Source organism: Macaca thibetana, chromosome X (genome assembly GCF_024542745.1).
Source record: "Macaca thibetana thibetana isolate TM-01 chromosome X, ASM2454274v1, whole genome shotgun sequence".
In the NCBI taxonomy this organism is placed as follows: Eukaryota; Metazoa; Chordata; class Mammalia; order Primates; family Cercopithecidae; genus Macaca; species Macaca thibetana.
This window is the reverse complement of record NC_065598.1, coordinates 148,488,912-148,510,545: the sequence shown is the minus strand read 5'-3', so window position 1 is coordinate 148,510,545 and position 21,634 is coordinate 148,488,912. Positions and strand designations below refer to the sequence as shown.

At 56.6% G+C, this 21,634-nt stretch overlaps 1 protein-coding gene across 1 annotated transcript; it reads right to left on the bottom strand.

The window, feature by feature from the left end:
* Positions 1-1,852: 1,852 nt before the first annotated feature.
* ABCD1 (ATP binding cassette subfamily D member 1) lies at positions 1,853-21,600 on the bottom strand. The gene is made up of 10 exons (XM_050775319.1): positions 20,184-21,600; positions 16,990-17,170; positions 9,913-10,055; positions 9,654-9,822; positions 9,078-9,172; positions 6,363-6,508; positions 5,881-6,026; positions 3,511-3,595; positions 3,244-3,369; positions 1,853-3,101 (listed from the first exon to the last, which is right to left on the bottom strand). The coding sequence occupies exons 1-10, from the start codon at positions 21,081-21,083 to the stop codon at positions 2,855-2,857; spliced, it is 2,238 nt and encodes a 745-aa protein (XP_050631276.1). The 5' UTR covers positions 21,084-21,600; the 3' UTR covers positions 1,853-2,854.
* Between the last annotated feature and the right edge of the window lie 34 nt (positions 21,601-21,634).

Sequence of the window (21,634 nt, the reverse complement as noted above, 5' to 3'; positions counted from 1 at the left end):
CCATCAATCAATCAACCAATCAATCGATCATCTATCAATCAACTATCCACCTATCAGTCTATAATGAATAATCAATCTATATCATTTATCTATATAATCAATCATTGATCTATCCCATGTATCTTCCTATCTACCTGTTATCATGTCTCTCCATCTATCTATCATTTATGCCTCTATCATGTCTATCTTTCAATCATTTATCTATCACCAGGCACAGTAGCATGTGGCTGTAGTCCCAGCAACTCAGGAGGCTGAGGCAGGAGGACTGCTTGATGCTAGCACATCGAGTCCAGACTGGGCAACATAGTGAGATCTCATCTCTAAAAAAATTTTAAATCATCTCTCTCTCTCTATTCATCTATCTATCCATGTATCTATCATGTATTATCTTTTATCTATCACTTATCACCCATCAATCATCCATCATCTATCAATCATCTATATCAATCATGTCTATACATGTATATATCTATGTATCAATTTATCCATCAATCATCTACCATCTATCTGCTTTTGAGGTGATATTCACAAAATACACAATCAATCCCTTTAAAGTGCACAATTCAGTGGCATTTAGTATGCTCTATAGTGCCAGAACATTTTCTTCACAATGAAAAGAAATCTGAGGCTGGGTGGGGTGGCTCATGCCTATAATCCAGCACTGTGGGAGGCTGAGGCAGGACGATCGCTTGAGCTCAGCAGTTTGAGACCAGCCTGGGCAACATAGTGAGATCCTGCCTACAAAAGAAATCACAAAATTAGCAGGGTATGGTGGCACACGCCTGTAGTTCCAGCTACTCAGGAGGCTGGGGCAGGAGAATTGCTTGAGCCGGGGAGATCAAGGCTGCAGTGAGTTATGACTGCACCACTGCACTCCAGCCTGGGTGACAGGGTGAGATCCTGTCTCATTAAAAAATAAAAAATACATACTATATATATATATATATTTTTTTTTTTTTAAAAGGACCCCCACCCCATTTTCCTTCCCCTGCCCCAGCCCTTGACACCCATTTGTCTGCTTTCTGTCCCGATGAGCCTATTCTGGACGTTTGTGTCTGGCTTCTTTCACCCAGCATGAACTCTTCGAGGTCTATCTGTCATGTTATGGAGGAATGGCACTGCGCCTTATGGACAGGCTGTTTGTCCATTTGTCTGTTGACGAGCACTCAGGCTGCCCCACCTTTGGGAGGCTATGGCCATCCATGCATAAAGGTATGGCCGTACAGCTGTTCTCAGTTCTAGTGCCTCTGAGGCCAGGTGGGCTGCTGTACCCCATTCCCACCAGCCACCCTCACATGCAGCCTGCAGAACTCAACACTGCTTCCCTGTTGCTGACAGCGCCTCGGTGGCCTCTGGGCTAAGTCCTGCCTCTGTAGTGTGGCCTCCAAGGCCCGCCGGCCGCAGCCCTCCCTTACCCTGCATGCAGCACGAACACCCTGTGCTGTGCTCCTGGTTCCCCCCAGGTCCCTGCACAAATGGCCCCTTCTCCCTAGAAGAGCCAGCAGCACCCTGTGTGGCAGCTTAGACATCCCTTCTTTTGCCTTCGTGCTCCTCCCACAGGGACCAGCATGATCCCCTCCCCTAGTCCTATTTGGGCTCAGCCAGTATTTCTGTGCAATGTTGTTGCAGGTTCTGCCCCGCCACCGTCATGGGAACCCTAAGAGCATTGGTGTGAGGCTTGGCGGAGGACATGCTGGACCGTGTCTTCTGGTGACTTTCCCCCGCAGAAGGGCTTGGGGGTCAGGCCCACTCCTTTCCCAAACTCACTCTTTCGCCCACAGGCAACCCACTCCCTCTCCTCCATCTCTCCCCGAGACCCGCAGCAGACACCATCAGACTCCGAGGCAGGGAGGAAGGACTGCATTTGCCAATGGAGGCTTTTACTGGGGGGACTGGGGGTGGCGCCCGGCCCGAGGGCTGAGGGCCTGGGAAAGGCACACGGTGGCGGTGGGGTCTCTCGGGCAGGCGCTGGCTCTATAGACAGCTCCCCCTGGTGACCCCTCTTTGGCACTGAGCTGGGAACATGGTGTCCGCACTCCCGGCTGGCAAGCAGAGGCCCGTGTGCCCCGGTGGCGGCTGGCAGTGTAGGCTGGCGGGGTGACGGCCACAGGGGCTGGGTTTGGCACCGGTGGGAGCCAGGGCCCCATGGGACTCAGAGGCTGGGCCACCCCCGCTGCTGGCAGGGTAGTCACATTGGCCATGGAGATGGCTACGAATAGGGAATCCAATAAATTAGGCTGTAGAAAGAAGAGGTGAGGGGCCGAGGGGGCTGCGGCTACATTCTCGCTTGGCAGGCAGTGCTGTGCGTCCCTCTCCCGTGGGCTCTTCAGGGCTCTCGTGGGGGAGAGGATGCAGGTGAGGGGCTCTGTGTGACCATGGGTCCCACTGGGTGGCTTTTATGGCATCCCATGCGACAGAAGCCTTGGCTGGCCACCCTCAGGGGATAGATCATGGGGTCTTTGAGACTGACGAGGAGGGAATCATGGGGACTCGAGTCTCCGGAGGGAGGCCACCTGCAGCACCAGGGGCTGTGGCTTGAGTGGCTCCTGGGGCCCGGCTGCGCTGCTGTGGCCAGCACTGGGCCCCTGTGCCCCAGCTTCCTCCGCGGAGCAAAGTAGGAGACTCACTACCCTGGACAGGGCCCAGTCACTGTGGAACAGCCCCCCCAGGGAGTGGGAGGGACAGGGTGGGGGTTATGCAGGGCGTCACCCTCCACATCTACTTTCCCAAGGGCGGGAAGGGTCTTCTAGGAGGGGCCAGGCATGCAGGGGCAGGGCGCATGCGCAGGTGGGTGCTGCTGGCTCCTTCATATGATCTGAGCTTGGGGGCGGGGCAGGGGCTGGGGAAGGCCGAGTCAGGTGGAGGCACCCTGGAGGCCGCCAGGGTCTTGTGGGCTAGGTGCCGGCACCTGTGCTGGGGCCATGGCCTCGCCCAGGATCTGGCAGAGCTCTTGGAGGCGCCGCTGCATCTTGGGAATGCCTGCCAGCTGCTGCTCCAGCCGCTGCTTCTCCTCTGTCAGGCTCAGGCGAGCAGCCGAGTCCAGCTTCTCGAACTTCCAGCCACCCTCCCCGTCGAACTGTAGCAAGTGTGTGTGGTACTTCCTGGCCAGGAGAGGGACAGGGTCAGGGGCACGGCATGAGGGCTGCTGATGAGAGCCGCCTGCTGCTGCTGGGCTCACCAGGCCACGTCCTCCCCTCAGGCTGCCACTCCCACCGGCCCCAGACAGGGAGAGAGGGCACCTACCACAGGGAGGGCCGGTGGGTGATGGAGAGCAGGGCGATGCCCGCGTCCTTGGCTGCCTGGAAGATCTTGCCTTCCACATCGATGCTCACGGCACTGGTGCATTCATCCAGGAGGGCGTACTTGGGCCTGGGGGTCCGGGCCGAGAGGAGAGTCTGTGCACCCTCCAGGGCCCAGTACCTCAGCCCAGCTCAGGCTCCACTGAGCCCAGGCCTCCCCATGGCTGCTACTTCCCCTTCCAGGGGACCCCAGGGAGCCCAGAGTGCTCACCTGTGGTAGAACATGCGGGCCATGCCGATTCTTTGCTTCTCGCCACCCGATAGGACGTCCTTCCAGTCACACATAGCCTCCCAACCTGGGCGGGGGCAAGGGTCTTGGCTCAGTTCCACCAGCACCCAGCCCTGGGGGCCGGCCGGGGAGCTGGGGGAGCTGTGGGAATGAGCTGGCTGTGACGACAGGGCCACTGTGCCTCTGTGTCCTTGTCCGTCTGCCAGGCATTAATCATGGAGGAGTGGGGACTGGAATCATGCCTTCTCCTAGAAGAGATATGGTGGAGTCCCAGCCCCAGCACTTCAGTGTGACCTTATTTGGAGACAGGGCCTTCATGGAGGTGATCACACTAAGATGAGGTCATCAGAGTAGACCCTAATTCAATATGACTATGTCCTCATAAAAAGGGGGTATGCGGGCAGAGGACGTGCATAGAGGGAACATGAGGTGAAGATATACAGGGAGAAGTGGGCTATCTGCGAGCCAAGGACAGAGGCCTGGAACACATCCTTCTGTCACGACACCCAGAAGGAGTCCACCCTGCTGGCACCTGGATCTCAGGCTGCTGGATGCAGGAGACGACCCACCCCTGCGGTTTATGGCAGCCCCAGGGCACCCACACAATTCCCTGGCACAGAGCCCCAGAGCTGCCACAGTGCTCTCCCCAGACCAGGGGCTTGTCACCACCCACAGGGGTTGGGCCTCCTGTCACTGCCCTGTGCCAGCACTTTGGCAAGGCTCGAGTGGGCTGCTTGAACAAGCAGGTGAGTTGGCTGCTCCACTGGGCCGGGGCACTGTGGCAGAAGTGGCCCCTCCTGTATTCTCGGGCATGCTGTCTTCCCCTGCGGCCCAGGACTGGAAGTGGCGACAGGGTGTATGGCCACCCAGAATAGAGATTACGCTTCCCAGGTGGCCTTGTGGTGAGGTGTGAGCATGAGACTAAGTTGTGGCCAATGAGATGTAACTGTAAGTATTCAATATGGTGGCTTCTGGAACCTTCCTTAAAAGATAGAAGGCACATACCTTTTGCCCCTTCCCTTCTACTTCCTCCATCCTACAGCCTGGGACATGATGTGAGGGCTGCAGCAGCCCCCCTGTATCATGAGGTGACTTTGGAAATGGAGGCCACACACAGCAGAGTGACCTGGTAGAAAAGCCTAGAGCCCTGGGACCTTCACAGAGCAGGGCCAGCCCCGGCAACCGTGGCCTGGCTCTCTTGGGACCTAACAGCTCAGCAGAATAAACTCACAAACGATCTTAGCCAGTACTGCAGGGAGGCCGGTTCTGTTCCTCGCAGCTCAACTCCATCCTAACGGCTCATGCTGGCCGGCCACAGGCCCTAGGCATTCAGGCTGCCACAGAGGCGGGAGGGGCCACTGCTCCCAGGCTGAGGGCAGCAGGAGCAAGAAGCAGGGCCGCGCCAGGGGCTGCTCCACTGCCATCGCCACCTGTGTCCCCGCTTCCTCCACAGGCAGGTGACAACACCCCAGCCATTTCCTGCAGGAGCCACTTCTTCTCATGTTGCCACCAAGGCAGGGCTTGGTGCCTGTGCCCTTGAACCGTGAAGGGGAGCCCCAGCAAGGCGAGGCCCTTGCCCAGGGCAATCTTGCACCCAGCACTGGGGGCTGGAAGCTGAACCCAGAGGATCAGAATTCAAAGAGAGAACTAAACACTCCTACCATGTCCCTGCAGCTGCACCCCCCACTCCTCCTCTGCTCTCCCAGCACGATGGACACTGTGAACAAGCAGCATTCCTTGATAAGCCCAGGACAAGACAACAGCTTAGTCTGGCCTCCTTTTCCGCGAACTCATCTCAGAATCCACCCGACTCTGCTGGCCCCAGCCCCCTCCAAGCGTCTGCACAAACCTCCGGACAGTAGCCATCACTGCACACATGTGCCTGCCCCTGCCCACCGCCCCATGGTCCTTCCAAGAGCGTCTGATCCTGCTCAGGGAAAGCCTAGGCTCCCGTCTGGTCCGGAGGGGACTCTGTGAGCTAGCCTCTTGCGCCACCAAGCCTGTGGGCCGCACTCCGCCCTGCTGTCCCTGGCTCCCCGACAGGGTAACCGCTCAGCATTCTGCAGGGCTCAGCTCAGACCTCTTTTCTCTGGGAGAGAGTATCCTGGGTCCCCCAATGAGGTGCACATCCCTGTTAGGTGCCCCCTTCTCTAGAGCACCCATGCCACCTGGGGCCATCTGTGTGGTGCTGGTCCTCCCTGGTAGGCAGGCCTTAGAGGCAGCACCCTCTGTCCCGCCCCTGTGGCACCTGGCACTTTAGACTCCTGGATGTTGAGATAATCTTCACTCCCTGGAGGCCAAGGGAGAGGCCACAGTGAGACAAAAGGCGGCTGCCAGCCCCAGGCCTCCTACCTCCCTCCCGCTGCAGGATGTGGTGCAGATGCACGATGTCCAGGATGGCTTCCAGGTCCTGCTCTGAGTAGCCCTTCCTTCGCATGTCCGCCACTGAGTCCGGGTAGATCACCTGGTCACGCAGGGAGCCCACAGACATATAGGGCCTGTGGGAAAGCTGGGTGTCCATAGAGGGAAGGGCTGGCCCTGCCTCTCCCAAGATACTCTGCGCCTCCCAGGCAGTGTCCACATGCCACGCTCACATGCACCCACACGCTCACGTCGCCGCCTGTGCACACACCCCACACAGATCCAAAACAGGGCAGTGGATTGGGTGGGTGTGGAGGGAGCAGGAACCATAGCCTGTCTCTGGCTCTGGGGACAGTGCCTCGGTGTCCTCTCCTGAGGTGCTGACTCTTCACCACTTCCTGGGCCTCTGCAGGAAGCCATGCGTGAGCGCACAGGCAGGAAGAGGTGCAGGAGAGACGCATGCGCTTCCTCACCTCTGTGGGATGTAGAACATGCGCTGGGGTGGGGGCTTGTAGAGCACACCGCCGTACGTGGGCCAGAGCCCACCCAGGATCCGGAACAGGGAGCTCTTGCCGCAGCCGTTGGGGCCCGTGATGAGCAGATGCATGCCTTCCTCCACCTGCAGGGGCAACAGCCACTGACGCCAGAGAGCGCAGGCTCCTTCCCGTACCCTATGGCCTCCTGCCCAGCCTTGAGAGGCTCCCAATGCCCGAGGCCAGCAGGCGGGCCATTCTTGATCTGTTGATAAAGGACAGCAGGGCCTGGGGGATGGGATCCAGCATCCACGGCCCTAGCTAAATTTAGCTCTCGCTAAATGCCTGGCCCAGGACATAGGAATGGACAAGACCTGGCCCTGTCCTCAGGCCCTGACATGCCCAGAGAACGTGGGTCCAGCACAAGAGGAAGGGCCTATTCTGCCACAGCTGAACGAGTAGGTGTGTTTCAACACAGCCAGTGCCATCCTCAGTCCCATCCAACTTCCACTTCACCAGGAATCCAAGTGCAGGGTCAACTCTCAGCCCCCTTTAAGGAACTGCCCTGAAAGGCACTTTGTTTTCAAGAGACGAGATCTCAGTGTCGCCCAGGCTGGAGTGCCTGCAGCTCACTGCTGTCTCCAACTCCTTGGCTCAAGTCATCCTCCCACCTCAGCCTCCTGAGTAGCTGGGCCTACAGATGCACGCCACCATGCCTGGCTAAGTTTTAAATGTTTTTTTAGAGACGGGGTCTTGCTATGTTGTACAGGCTGGTCTCAAACTCTTGGACTCAAGCAATTCTCTCACCTTGGCCTCCTGAGTCACTGGGGACAAAAGGCAGTTTCTTTCTTTTCTTTTTGAGACAGGGCCTTGTGGTGGGATCATGGCTCACTGCAGGCTCAACCTACTGGGCTCAAGAGATCCTCTCACTTTAGCTTTTCAAGTAGCTAGAACTATAGGCACGGCCACCACACTTGGCTTATTTTTGTATTTTTAAAAATTTTTGTAGAGACGGTATTTGCCATGTTGCCCAGGCTGGTCTTGAACTCCTGGGCTGAAGCGATCTGCCCACCTCGGCCTCCCAAAGTGCTGGGATGACAGGCATGAACCACCACACCCGGCCCAAAAGGTACTTTCTTTATGGCTCTAGACTGACAGTACAGACCCACTGCCTTCCCAGGTGCCAGAATGACCCAGAGATGCCACAGTGGCCCCTGGGCTCTGCATCATGGACCCCAGGCTCCTCAATTCACTGATTCCATGGTCCTCACTGGAGCTAGGAAACGTCTACTTCAGGAAAATGCCAGCCAGGCTGGGGTTAGGGCTGTGTGCAGGGAGGAGGCCGGGGACCTGGAGTCAGTGAAGTCCATGGTAACAACAATGCTACACAGGGCTCCTGGGAAGACTTGAGGGCGTAGTCTTTAGCTTACCTCAGGCAGTGTCATGGACGGAACTGTGTCTTCTGAAATTCCTATGTGGGAACCCTAATCCCCACTACCTTGGAGTGTGAGCTGATTTGGAAACAGGGTCGTTGCGGACGTGACGAATTAGGTTTGGATGAGGTCATTCTGCAGAAGGGTGGGCCCTAATGCAATGTGACCCATGTCATGGCAGGGCAGACGGAGACACGGACACACCCAGAGGGAGAGTGCTGTGTGGAGACAGAGGCTGAGGCCAACCTGCCGTGGCAGAAGCCAAGGAAGCCCGCAGATGGTCAGCAGAGCAGAAGCTGGGACAGAGGCCCTGAGCGGAGGCGCCTTCTCGGTACTCGGCAAGAGTCCGCCCCGCCTGCGCCTTCCTCTCGGACTGCCATTCCCCAGCTGGGAGAGAGGCCATCTCTGCTGGGAAAGCCACTCAAAGTTTGTAACACTTTGTGACTGCAGCCACAAAGTGACTGCGTCCCTCCTCCCTGGCACGCCCCTCCTCCCTGGCACGCCCGTCCTCCCTGGCACGCCCGTCCTCCCTGGCATGCCCCTCCTGTCTGCTTTGTCCTGTGTGAGCTGCCCCTCAGGCCCACGGCCTCTACCGTCAGCTGCCTGCCCACTTGCTCGCAGCGACTCCTGGGCAAGGCTTCATCCCACCCCCACCACCCCGAGGGACTTTGACCACTCTTCTTGTGATCCCCACTGTCCCTTGAACAGCTGTCCACCTGGAGACCTTTGTAACACTTTAGTGCCCCTCCACGGTGAGGACTCCCTGAGTGCAGGGCTCCTGATTTACCTCAGGTTTCTGGTGCCCAGCTCAGAGTTCAGGGCATATTGGTTAAATGAATGAATGAATGAGTGATTCCTTGTCACTTCTCTACCTGTCCCTCCACCCCAGTCTCCCCCTCACTCCATTGCTCCCCAGCCCCATCTAAACCCCTGGCTGGGGACACAGGTAATCTGTGGCCTTCCCAGGGAGGTCGAGTGGCAAGGTTTGAAGCAGAGCCCCCTGCCCGGGTCTTGGCTTTCTTAGGAGTATGGGGAGCTGGCATCAGATGATAGGGCCAGGAACGCCGGGGTGAACCTTGGCCAATCCTGGTATCACTGGTCTCTCTTATCAGCCTCTGTTGCCCCAGGATGAACAGTCAGAGACACGTTGGTCTCTCACCTTGACCTTGGCCCACCTGCCACGTAGATCTGGGGACAATGGCTGTTGCCAGCACAGACAGGCGGGAACCAAGGGCTGAGGCTTGCATATGTGCGTGGCTGGCGCCCTCCCCGCTGGACCTACCCTGATGTTGAGGCTGGCCACCACCACCTCTCCTGAGGGCGTGATGATGGGGATGTTCTCGCAGATGATCCCCTGCTCCACATCCACCACCTGGCCTGCAGAGAGAGTACGGCGGGAGGTGGGGAGGGGAAGGAGTGGCGGCAACCCCTCTGCATTCTGGGGGTTCTGCGTGCCCCCGGCAGCATGCCAGCTGGTTCCCCACCAGCAGCCTGTGGTCCAGGGCCCCTAGGGAACACAGCCAGGTTTTCCAACAAGCTGAACTCTTCCCTCAGCGTCTAGTACGGTGCCCTGGGCCGCCACCCACTTCTGCAGCACCTGCCTCCCACGGCAGCCAGCGGCTGACACACTGACTGGAACTTTCTCTCCCCAGGAAACCCTCCAGGGGCCCAGCTCGACCAGGCCGAAGTCCTCAAAGACCCTGCTGGGCAGCCCTCCCGTCCTGGGTGGACTGGGATGGGCCAGAAGCGCACAGAGGTCCCTGAGTGAGGGAGCAGGAATGGGAGGAGCTGGGGCAGCAGGTCAGCATCTGCAGTAGCAGCAGGGGCGGGGTCACTCATAGGGAGGGGACAGCCTTACCTCGGATCTTCAGGGGGCCCTCCACGCGGACACCAGACCGGCCGATGGTCCCAGACCCCGCCTGAGCATCCTCCAGCTCCCTGGGCCTCTTGAAGTGACAGCGCTGAACATCTTCAAACACCTGGAACATCTCGTGCACCCGGGCTGTGTAGCCAGCAAGCTCCGTCACCTGAGGGAGGGTGACCCTGGCTCAGACCTTGCCAGTTGCAGGGAGAGGAGCATGGCAAGGATGGCAAGGGTGGGGCTGGGCCAGAGGTACCTCCTTGTACGACGACATGATCCGCTCAATGGCATCTGCAGCCGCTGTCAGGAGGTTGCGGGCAATAGTGAAGGCTTCTGTGCGCTCGCTCACCAGCTCCTCCTCCTTCTTTTCCAAGGCTGCCTTCTTCACGGCCTCTGCATCTGCAAAGCCCCAGAGGGGTGGGTGGCGGGGCGGGGAGGGGCAGAGACAGTGGAAAGTTAAAAATGAGCCGCTGGAGAGAAAGGCCAGGCTCTTCTGCAGATGGTGCCAAGGCAACCAGATCTCTCTCTCTTTCTCTCCATGTGCAAGAGAGGGACTCCTCACACCATACATACAAACCAACCCAGAGCACATCATAGGGTGATGTGTAGCGTAGCCCAAACTATGAAACTCTTAGAAGAAAATGGGATAAAGCTTCACGACCTTGGATATGGCAACAGTTCCTTCACTAGGACACCAAAAGCATGAGCAACAAGAGAAAAACACATCAACTAAACCTCATCCAACTCAACACTTTTGTGCACCAAAGGACAACATCGAGACAGTGAAAAAGACAACCACAGACTGGGAGAAAACTCTGGACTGGTGAACCGCACATCTGATGAGGGTGCAGTATCCAGAATATACAAAGAGCTTTCACAACCCAACGGCAGAGATAACCCGATCACACGTGGGCAAAGGACGTGAACAGACATTTCTCCAAAGAAGACATACAAATGGCCACTCAGCACATCAAAAGTGGCTCAGCGTCATTAGTCATCAGGGAAATGCAAATCAAAACCACCAAGAGATACCACCTCCCACCCACTAGGTGGCTAGAACACAAAGGAGATGACAACCAGTGCTAGCCAGGATGAAACGGTGGAACCCTCCAACACTGCTGGCGGAAAGGTAAAATGGGGCAGCCGCTGTGGAGAACGGTCTCGCAGTTCCTCAAAAAGTGAACTGTCCAGTTACTGTGTGACCTGGCAATTCCACTCCTAGCTATACACCTAGGAGAAACGAAAATATCTGTGCACATAGAGACTTGTCCATGGATGTTCACAGCAGTGTTATTCACAATAGCCAAAACATGAAGAAACCCAAAATGTCCATCAATGGATGAATGGATAAAGAAATTGTGGTCTATGTACACAATGGAATATTATTCAGCTATGAAAAGGAATGAAGGACTGATTCATCTTATGACATGGACGAATCTTGAAACCTTGATGCTCAGTGAAGGAAGGTAGTCACAAAAGGCCACAGAGCACATGATTCCATTTCTAGGACATGTCCAGATAGGCAAATCCACAGAGACAGGAAGCAGATGAGTGGGTGCCAGGGGCTGGAGAGAGGGAATGAGGAGTGACTGTTCATGGGTCTGGGGTTTCTTTGGGGGATAAAATAAAAATAAAACATTCTGGAGTTAGTGGTGATGGCTGCACAACTCTGTGAATGAATTTAAATTGTACATGGAAAAGGATGAATTGTATGGTATGTTAATTACATCTCAATAACATTGATTTTTAAAATGCACCAGCAGGCATCTCGCTTTGTTTCTGGGTACAACCAGCTCCTTCCACCTGCCCTCTGTCCTGCACCACTGATGTCGCCCCTCCTGGGGAATATCTGAACTTTGTCATCCAATGCCCAGGGCTGTTTGGCTTTGAAACACCAACTTTCTTTTTTTTTTCTTTCTTTCTTTTCTTTTTTTTTGAGACAGAGTCTTGCTCTGTTGTCCAGGCTGGAGTGCAGTGGTGTGATCTTGGCTCACTGCAACCTCTGCCTCCCAGGTTCAAGTGACTCTTATGCCTCAGCCTCCCAAGTAGCTGGGATTACAGGCGCCTGCCACCAAGCCCAGCTAATTTTTTTGTATTTTTAGTAGAGACGGGGTCTCACCATGTTGGCCAGGCTGGTCTCAAACTCCTGACCTCAGGTGATCTGCTCGCCTTGGCCTCCCAAGATGCTGGGATTACAGGCGTGAGCCACCGCGCCCAGCCTAATGTCCCACTTCCTGACCTCTACACCATGGTTTTTGACCTCTGGGCCAGCAGCCATATTGTTTGGTGTCTGTTTCTCCCAGGAGCTGCTCCTGTCTTAACTTGCTTTTCTGTCACACTCTAGGGCCCCGTGGCAGCACCCTTGACCCTCGTCAATGGCCCTCTCAGTTTCTTGATCCTTAGAGTCCCCACAGGAGCAGAGGTGGGGAGCAAGGGTGAAGGCTGCCTCTGAGGGTACTGGGGTGTGGCTGAGGTGGTGGGAAGGTCCTGTGAAGGACCCGAGGACTCTATCCAGGGGTGTGTGTGATCCTGAGGGGTAAGCCTCAGGGATCATTGGCTGGGGGCTGGGGGAGGACATGAAACGTAGAGTCAGCTCAGGGCCATGCAGGGTGGAAAGGGGCCTGGCCTGGGAAACCAGGGAACTAGATTGGGCTGGCAGGGTGGGGGCATTAATCCTAAAGGTTGAAGGCCTTGGACCTTCCTTCCCACCGTGCTTTTTTTTTTTTTTTTTTTTTTTTTTGAGACGGAGTCTTGCTCTGTGCCCCAGGCTGGAGTGCAGTGGCACGATCTCGGCTCACTGCAAGCTCCGCCCCCCGGGTTCACGCCATTCTCCTGCCTCAGCCTCCCGAGTAGCTGGGACTACGGGCACCCGCCACCACGCCCGGCTAATTTTTTGTATTTTTTTTAGTAGAGACGGGGTTTCACTGTGTTAGCCAGGATGGTCTCGATCTCCTGACCTCGTGATCCGCCCGCCTCGGCCTCCCAAAGTGCTGGGATTACAGGCTTGAGCCACCGCGCCCGGCCCCCACCGTGCTCTTAAGGACACAGCCCTCCTCCCCAGGTATTCTAAGAGCTGGACAGTCTCTGTGGACAAAGGGAAGGGTCTGCAAGTCTTTGTGCCTAGGGCATCCTGGCACAGAACCAGCTGCCCTCTGCAGGTTCTCTTGGAGCCTTGGGCGACTAAGGCCAGGGCCCTGGAGCTGGACAGAGCAAGGCCTCTGGGCTGGAGTGGGAGCCACAGGCCCTGCCCATCTCCTGAGCCCACCTGCCTTGCACGCCAGCCCAGCAAAGCTTATCTAAATCTTCCCCAACCAGCACGCTGCACCTCCTTGAAGCACCTGGAGCCCTCACTAGCCACCCAGTGCAGGGGACATAGCAGGGACAAAACAGACAAAAATCCCTGCCCTCCACGGGGCTTGCAGTCCATGGCAGGGAGAGAGAAAAGCGCCACTGACGGGGTGTTCAGTGCTTGGGAGAGCAATGAGGCAGGGAAGGAGACAGGAAAGGTGGTGGTAGGTAGGTCGGGCCTTGCATAGGTGGGCTGTGCCACAGGGCAGCAGAGTAAAGAGTGCTCCTGGCACAGGCCCCAAGACAGAGCAGGCCTGGCATTTGGGGAAATAAGAAGGCCATAGGACCAGGCACAGTGGCTCATGCCTATAATCCCAGCACTTTGGGAGGCCAAGGGAGATGGATCACTTGAGGTCAGGAGTTCAAGACCAGCCTGGCCAACATGGCGAAACCCCATCTCTACTAAAAATACAAAAATTAGCCAGGCATGGTGGTGTGTACCTGTAGTCCCAGCTACTTGGGAGGCTGAGGCAGGAGAATTGCTTGAACCTAGGAGGCGGAGGTTGCAGTGAGCCAAGATCGTGCCACTGCACTCCAGCCTGGGAGACAGAGTGAGACTCCATCTCAAAAAACCCCCCCAAAAAACGGAAGGCCACAGGACAGAACCAATCAAGCCAGGGGAAAGGGAGCGCTTCACAGCCTTCAAAGGCTGCTGGCTCTGAGGGCCAGCAGAGCAGGGCCAGGAGCCCACAAAGCCTGGCACAGCAGAGGCTCAGAAAAGTCCTAGGCCTTCAGGGCAGGGAGCAGCCTGATGCAATCAGTGGCAGCCATGGAGTGAAGCGGCTGCAGGTGCTGTTTCATGGGCTGCCTCGGTGCCTGGGGCTAGGTGCGCTGACTGGGTCGGGCACCCACGCCGGCATCAAGGCTGATCCTTCCTCTTGGTGAGTCACCCAGAGGACGACACAGACGGCTGAGGGCATGGAAGCCCCGAGGTGGAAACAGAAACAGGGAGAGAATCAGACTTCTGTTTATAAATTGAAAACCCTCTTCCCACCAAACTGCGTAAAAACTATGACACTATTTCAAGCAGAGCCAAGCTTGATGGAAAGCAAGGGAAACTCCTGGGAGCAAAGAGAAGCAGGCAGCCAGGTGATCCTTTGAAAGCCCCAGAGGCAGGCAGGGCAAAGACCAGGAAGCTTTCTTTGCTTAGCCTGGGCTCTATGAGCAATGAACAAAAAGCCTCCTCTAAGAATTTGTAACAACGTGCCTGGAGTTCAAATGAATTCAAATGAAACCACCTCTCATTTCAGGAACCATCCCCTCCACACTAACTAACGGCCTCCACCTGCTTACCCTGGAGTGCTTGGCCAAAACAGAAAGAAATACGGACTTACACCCTCCATTGAGGTCATATCAATCCCTATAGAAGTTCTGTTGCAAAACCCACAAGGAAATGATCCACCCTGAGTGAGGACCAGCAGACAGAAGACAGGTGAATGAGACTCCCAAGAACTGAAGCTAACCAAACCATCGGATAGAGACGGTGGGGTAAGTATGACTAACATGATACACAGCATAAAAGGAGCAGTCAAAAAGATGAGCAAATAAGACACAGAAACAGCCTGACATTTCTACTTGAAAAAGGAAATATCCATTTTCAAATTTCTATTTGAAATAGAATGAAATAGAACTTACAGAAACAGCCACTGAAATGTGAACAAAATTCCAATTAGACATGGCCGAAAAGAAAACTGGTGAACTGGCAAATGAGCAAGCAGGAAGAAAGCCTGAGGGCATCCCCAGAATTCAGCACAGTGTGAGATGGGAAACAGTAAACAGAAACCAAAAGACACAATGAAGAGAGTCAGAAGTCCAGCGCTGGTTGCCAGTTCTAGAAGAACGGGATAAAAGAATGAGAGTCAGACAATATCTCAAAAGCTAATAGCTGAGAATCTTCCAGAATGATTGAAAAACCTGAATATTCAAAGGACATATAACAAGTCTCAAGCAGAATCAACAAAAACTGACATCTAAACACGTCATAGTGAAACTGCAGAATGCCAAAAAGAAAGAAAATGATCAGAGTACCCAGAGAAAAAACACAGGGTACTCAGGGAGGACAATTTGTCAGCAGCTACAGATTTGTCAGCAGCTACAGAAGAAGCAGGGAGACAGCAAGACATTGTGAAAGGGCTGAGAGAAAAGAATTGTCCACCTAGACTCCATTGCGCAACTCAACTTTAGCTTCGGAATAAGGGTGAAATAGAAACATTTGCAACAAAAATAATCAAGAATTACAACAGGCCAGGTGCAGGGGCTCACATCTGTCATCCCAGCACTTCGAGAGGTCGATATGGGAGGACCGCTTGAGCCCAGGAGTTCCACACTAGCCTGGGCAACATAGCAAGAACCTGCCTCTACAAAAAACAAACAAACAAACAAAAACCAAAACAACACAAAGAATTACAATAAAATAACCAAGAATTAGAAGCACTGATGACTGTTTGTGCTGAGTATAGTTGTGAGTTAAAAAACAAACAAACAAACAAAAACTAAAAACATGTCTATCTGGAGGAAGACAACGGAACATAGAAGAGAAATTGAGATGTAGGAGCGAAATGGTGAGCATAGAACTCAGCAAACGTGTGAGCGAGTTTTATCACGTGTGGATAAGGCGATAGCAAAGAGGAAAAACTAGGTACAAATCAACTCTTGGCTGGGCTATGACGCCATGCCCCACGGGGGTCTTCTGTGTTCTAAGGTCCAGGAGGAGGCGGAGCTATTGATTAACCTAACAAGTATGCGTGTTGATCTTTTATTTTTAACTTTTATTTTTATTTGAGACGGAGTCTCACTCTGTCACCCAGGCTGGAGTGCAGTGGCGTTATCCTGGCTCACTGCAAGCTCCGCCCCCCAGGTTCACGCCATTCTCCTGCCTCAGCCTCCGGAGTAGCTGGGACTACAGGCGCCCACCACCGCGCCTAGCTAATTTTTTTGTATTTTTAGTAGAGACAGGGTTTCACCGTGTTAGCCAGGATGGTCTCGATCTCCTGACCTCGTGATCTGCCTGCCTCGGCCTCCCAAAGTGCTGGGATGACAGGCGTGAGCCACCGTGCCCAGCCACGTGTTGATCCTTTAAAGGGTAACCACTAATGGACTAAAAAATCAAATGCAGAAGTTGCAATCCAGTAGAGAAACAAAACAGGAATGCAGGCTGGGCGCGGCGGCTCACGCCTATAATCCCAGCACTTTGGGAGGCTGAGGCAGGAGGACCACCTGACCAGGAGTTCGAGATCAGTCTGGGCAACATGGTGAAACCCTGTCTCTACAAAAAATATGAAAATTAGCCAGGTATGGTGGCTTGCACCTGTAGTCCCAGCTACTGGGGAGGCTGAAGTAGGAGGATCACTTGAGCCTGGGAGGTCAAGGCTGCAGTAAGCCAAGGTCGTGCCACTGCACTCCAGCCTGGGCGACATCAGACTCCTGTTTCAAAAACCAAAAAGAAAATAAAACAAACAAACAAAATCAACAGGAATGCAGAAAACCTAAATCTTTGATCTTATCACTAAAATAACAGGTAGAACAGGCTTCCCACTCCTCTAAAACGCCTTAGGGTGGAGGTCTTTCCCCTTTGCAACCTACAAGAGCTGTTTCAGGGCGAGGAAACCAAGGCTGGAGTGATAAAGGGGCTCACTCGAGGTACTCCGCACATCCTCCCACCTCTAAGTCACAGTTGGGTTGAGGACAGGGACAGGTGGGTGAGGGTATCTGTGCCTGGAGAAGTGGTATGTTGTGTTCTTGACTTGCAGTCCTGGGCTTGGCTGAGTGGTACCAAAGGACGTGAGGTGAGCTCAGGGCAAAAGGCAACAAGGAGGGGCAAGGCAAGCCCAACCTCTGAGAGCATCAAGGGTGGCAGCAGGGCCTCGGCAGCCCCGGCAGCAGAAGTGGGAGGCGGGCTGGCTGAGCTGGGCCCTCATGAGCCCAGCACCCAGCGGTATGGGGGACAGGCCCCTGGCCTGGATCCTCTTAGAGCCCTGGGTCTCACCTGTCTCTGAGTAACCAGTGGCGGTGATGATGGGGACAGCCACCATGAGCAGGCCTGAGGCGCTCCACACATACTTCATGAGGAACTGCTCCAGCATGACATACCACAGGCGTTCCAGAAGGATGAGGTTGATCTGCGAGGCCAGGTCCTGGTAGGAGTGCTGTAGCAGCGCCAGCTCCACCTGAGGGGGTGACAGAAACAGACAGGCTTCATGGCCATGCACAGTGGCAGCTCCCATGGGGGCAATGGTCAGAGTCTTCGAGTGCCACTCACACACGCTGTGCCATGGTGGCCATCAGAAGGCTGAGAGCCAGAGGTTACGATTGGGTGGGGCCAGGTCTCAAACTCAAGGTGTGACAGGATATAAGGGACTGGCTGATGTCACAGTGCGGCTGCCGTACCCTCTCCACTCCCTCTCTAGTCACCTTGTTTCTGTCCTCTGCTGAGCCCATTTCTTTGGGCTCCCTGCTAGCCCCTCCTCCTGATCCAGAGAGATCATCCATCAGCTCTAATTTTTCCCCCACTAAACTAAGCAAAGAGCAGCGCAGGACAGCAAAAGGCAGTGTCTCTTGGGCTGAGTGCAGTAGCTCACACCTGCAATCCCAGCACTTTGAGAGGCTAATTGTCTGAGCCCAGGAGTTGGAGACCAGCCTGGCCAATATGGCGAGATGCTGTCTCTACCAAAAATAATTTAAAAAAAAAAAAAAAATTAGCCAGGCGTGGTGGCACACACGTGTAGTCCCAGCTACTCGCGAGGCTGAGGTGGGAGGATCGCTGGAGCCCTGGAGTTTGAAGCTGCAGTGATGGCACCACTGCACCCCAGCCTGGACAGCACAGTGAGACCCTGTCTCTTGGTTCTGAAAAACCCAGTTCAACAGTCTTGGCCTATTTAGGCCCCCTCTCCCCTCAACTTTCCCACAGTTCCTTTTGGTGAGAAATTTGCACGGATGTGCTGCTGAGCTGGGCCCTACAGGACTCGCCCCAGTGGATGTCCCCACTGCTGAGCCTGGACCTCGCTCCTTCAGCAGTGGGTAGGCCTCCCCTGTCCTTCTGTTCCCCTTCTTGCACTGGCCACCACTATGTCAGGACACCAGCAGGTGGGGAAAGGGACATCTGCAGAGAAGAGGTGGCAGCAGCAGTCAGGTGGGGGAGGTGGGAGGTGTCGGGAAGTGCTCCCAGCAAGGTAGCCAAGGGGTTGTGAATTTCTGGGCTCAGTTCAGGGGCACGTGCCCCAGCCTTGCCTCCCCATAGCCATCTGATGACAGCTGCCCAGCTTGGCACTGTTTGCTAAGTGCTTTCATGTCTCTGCATCTGATTCTCACCACGTCCCATTGCATGTGTATTCACGTGCCCATTGTACACAGAACACTGAAGCCCAGGGAGGCAAAGTGACCTGCCCAAGTCCACACAGCCTGACGGTGGCAACCAGTGTGGGAATTTGAACCACACTGGCAGAGCTGCCAGGAGAACCACTTTCTTGTAAATGATGCTTAGACTTATCAAGAGAGCTTTACTTTGTTCTCAAGCAAGAGATCATGTGCATGTGTATTTCAATAAGCCTCCTCGTGGCAATCCCAGGAAGGACAGAATACTCTGCTGTGTGCCCTCCAGCCAGTCAGCTGCTTCTGCCCTGATCTGAGCCTAGGCCAGTGTCCACGGGGACATCAGCCAGTGGGACCGCCACGGGCCACATGCCACCCGAGGGGTCCTATCACACAGCTTTCCTATCCCACACAGCTTTCCAGCCGAGGCCTATGCAAACAGGCCGTGAATGCACACCGGGCCCTCCTGCCCTGGCCAACAAACCCTCTTGGCCAACGCGCTACTTCCTGAAGCTAGCCCGGATGGAGTCCTTCAAAGAACCAGTAATCTACTTCCTGAAGTTAGCCTGGACGAAGGCCTTCAAAGAACCAGTGATCTCTCTTCTGCCCCCGCCACCCAGGTCGGCCTGCACAGCTCAGCTCCCTGCAAGCCCGATCTCCCATTCCTGAAGCAAGCACCCCGGCAATCCAGACTCGTGCTGGGAGCTGGCAGGGGTGCCAGCCAAGGCTGACAATGTAGCTGCGGGGAATGTGCCAAGCGCCTCGCCCAAGGCTGCGGCTGCTTGCCAAGGCCCTGCAGCCCAGCATGCGGGTAAAGAGGAGAGGGAAGCTGGAGTGGTGGCTGAAGTCCAGGGGCCTTTTCTCTGAATCTGCAGTCTGGCCCACACCCGGGATGCCCCTCTCTGTGGAGTTCGAGGACAAGCCTGCTTCTCTGCTGGTGCACAGTGAGACAAGGTCCCAGGGCAAGAGGCTACCTGACCCAGGGAGCACACACAGGCCTTTGGGGGATGGATGCCATTGTGCCCCTCCTCCCAAGAAGCACTGGGGAACGGAAACTGAGTCGCAGAGAACAGGGCCCAAGGCAACTGCAACCCCAGGCACGAGGAAGGGGAGGGGCTGAGGCGAGATAAAGGGAGCATTGACCTGGAGTAACCTTTCCCAGCGCCTGCCTGGCCCGCCCCGCCCCGGCCCACCAGGGAACTAGGAGACAGACCGGGCGGAAGGGCGGCCACGCCAGGAGCAGGAAGTGTGTCCCGCCTCAGTGGCAGCCCGGACCCGGCATCTCTGGTATGGGGGCCCGGAAGGCAGCTGAGCCAGTTGGTAGCTGGGCAAGCCTGTGGGCTCAGGCGGGGGTGGCCTTGACCCCAAGTCCCACTGCTGCGCTGGGCACTGCTCATTAACCTCGCTTGGGCTGAGTCATGCCCATAATGCCTGCCTGCTTGGCCAGCCAGCTCTGCTGGACGCCGGCCTTCAAAGGGCCCAAGGGCCCAGGAGGGGCTAGGCAGCAGGTCACGTCCCTTGGTCCCCGCTCCCGAATGGCAGGCATCTCCTCTCAAGGCTCAAACTGCTAGGATCGCAGCTCTAAGGCTGGGACAACCTCCTTGAGGAGGAGAGGAAGCAGAAGTGGCCAGGAGCGTGCAGGCAACCAGCACAGGACAGTCCCCACCCAGCCTTCCTGCCTCTCCACTGCTGCACCTGAGTCCACGGCTGCCCAAGGCCCTGCCCACCCCAGCCCTGCTCTCCCATGGCCTGCCCACACCTTTGGCATCAGCCCCAGCCCGCCCTGGACTGTCCCCACTGCTCACGGCTGCCTGCCCCTGGGCCTCCCTGCCACACGCTTCCCTCCGTGCCCAGCGTCCCAACCTGCCCCACCTCGTGGCCCCCATAGAAGGCGATCTCCTCCGAGTTGGCCACCACACGCGAGTGCATGTAGCGCAGCTCCCCCTTCCGCCGCGCCTCCTCTGCCACCAGCTCCCCAAACTTGGGTGAGAAGGCCCGCAGCACGTTGGCCGTGAGGAATACCACGAGGCCAGCGATGGCTGAGGGCCAGGCTGTGCCGGCCCCACGGGAGCGGGCCGCCTGAAGCAGGGTGTAGGAAGTCACGGCCACGTCCAGGAGTGGCTTGGTCAGGTTGGAGTAGAGGTGGGCCACAGAGGCCGCAAAGGCGACCACGTCCTCTGTCAGAGACTGGTCAGGGTTGCGAAGCCGCCCGTCCATGTTGCTGACCCGGTAGTAGGTCTGCTGGGAGAAGTAGAGGCGGTAGGCGTGGGCCACCAGACGGCTGCGGAACGACAGGGCCAGCTGGCCCTCCAGGTAGCGGATGGCACTGTTGACGAAGGTAGCAGGGAGGGCGATGAGGAGCCATTGCAGCAGCTGCCAGCCAAAGGCCCGCGGGTCCTTGCGCACGATGCAGCGGGCCAGCCTTCCGTCCAGGCGGGCCACATACACGGACAGGAAGGTGCGGCTCACCAGGGCGGCCGAGTGCAAGGCCAGCAGCCCCGTCTCCCGGCACAGGACCCGGGGGAACAGCAGCCGCAGGAGCCACATAAGCCGCTGCAGGAATACCCGGTTCATGCCGGCCTTGGCCGCCGCGGCCCCGGAGGACTCCTGCGTGGGCTCCCTGGCGGGCGCCTGAGAACCCCTGGCCGGGGCCAGGCACTGGCGCACCAAGGGGTAGACTTTGTGGACTCCATAGGCCGCGAGGGCCAGGAGCACGGCCGTGCGCTTCAGCGTGCTCCCCCGCCAGGGCCGGGGCCTGGAGAGCACCGGCATGTCACCTGGGCTGGCTGGCGCGCAGGGACTGGGGCTGGTGCCTGGGGCAGCAGTTGAGGCAGGTGGCTGGAAGGGTTGTTGTTCTGACCCCGGGCCTGTTGTCTAGGCAACTGGAAACCTTGCGATGGCCCTTGAGACTGTCGCTTTAGGCCCCCGGGGTGCTGCTGGGGCCCCTGGTGCGGTGGGCTCAGGGCCCTCCAGGGTCGCGGCCTCTTCGGGCAGCCCAAGTGGAGAAACTTGGCTCTCCTGTCCTGTCAGTGCCCTGGCTCCTGAGGTCAGGGCCTGGAAGGATTTCGGGCAGAGGGGGCGTCTCTTCCTCTCCACCTTCTTCTCCTCCTCCTCCTCCCCTGGTGGCGCCCCTCCCCGGGGCACCAGGCGCGTCCGTCCGCTCCGCAGCCTGGCTGAAGCGACAGTGACTCCGCCACCGGCCCAGAATCCCCACCCACCCCTCCCCAGGGGCGAGTCGGGGGAAGAGGAGGAGGCGGAGGAGGGGCGAGGGGCGGAGTCCGGGCGCGGGAGCCCCACCCTGTTCTCGCCCCTCGGCGAGGCCC

What these genes read in the sequence shown, in the direction of transcription:
- ABCD1 (XM_050775319.1), bottom strand. Translation starts at nt 21,083, where the DNA reads ATGCCGGTGCTCTCCAGGCCCCGGCCCTGGCGGGGGAGCACGCTGAAG. An exon ending in GGGCCCCCTGAAGATCCGAG is followed by an intron (nt 9,173 to 9,653) that starts GTAAGGCTGTCC and finishes CTCTCTCTGCAG; the next exon opens with GCCAGGTGGTGGATGTGGAG. An exon ending in ACCCACCGGCCCTCCCTGTG is followed by an intron (nt 3,102 to 3,243) that starts GTAGGTGCCCTC and finishes TCTCCTGGCCAG; the next exon opens with GAAGTACCACACACACTTGC.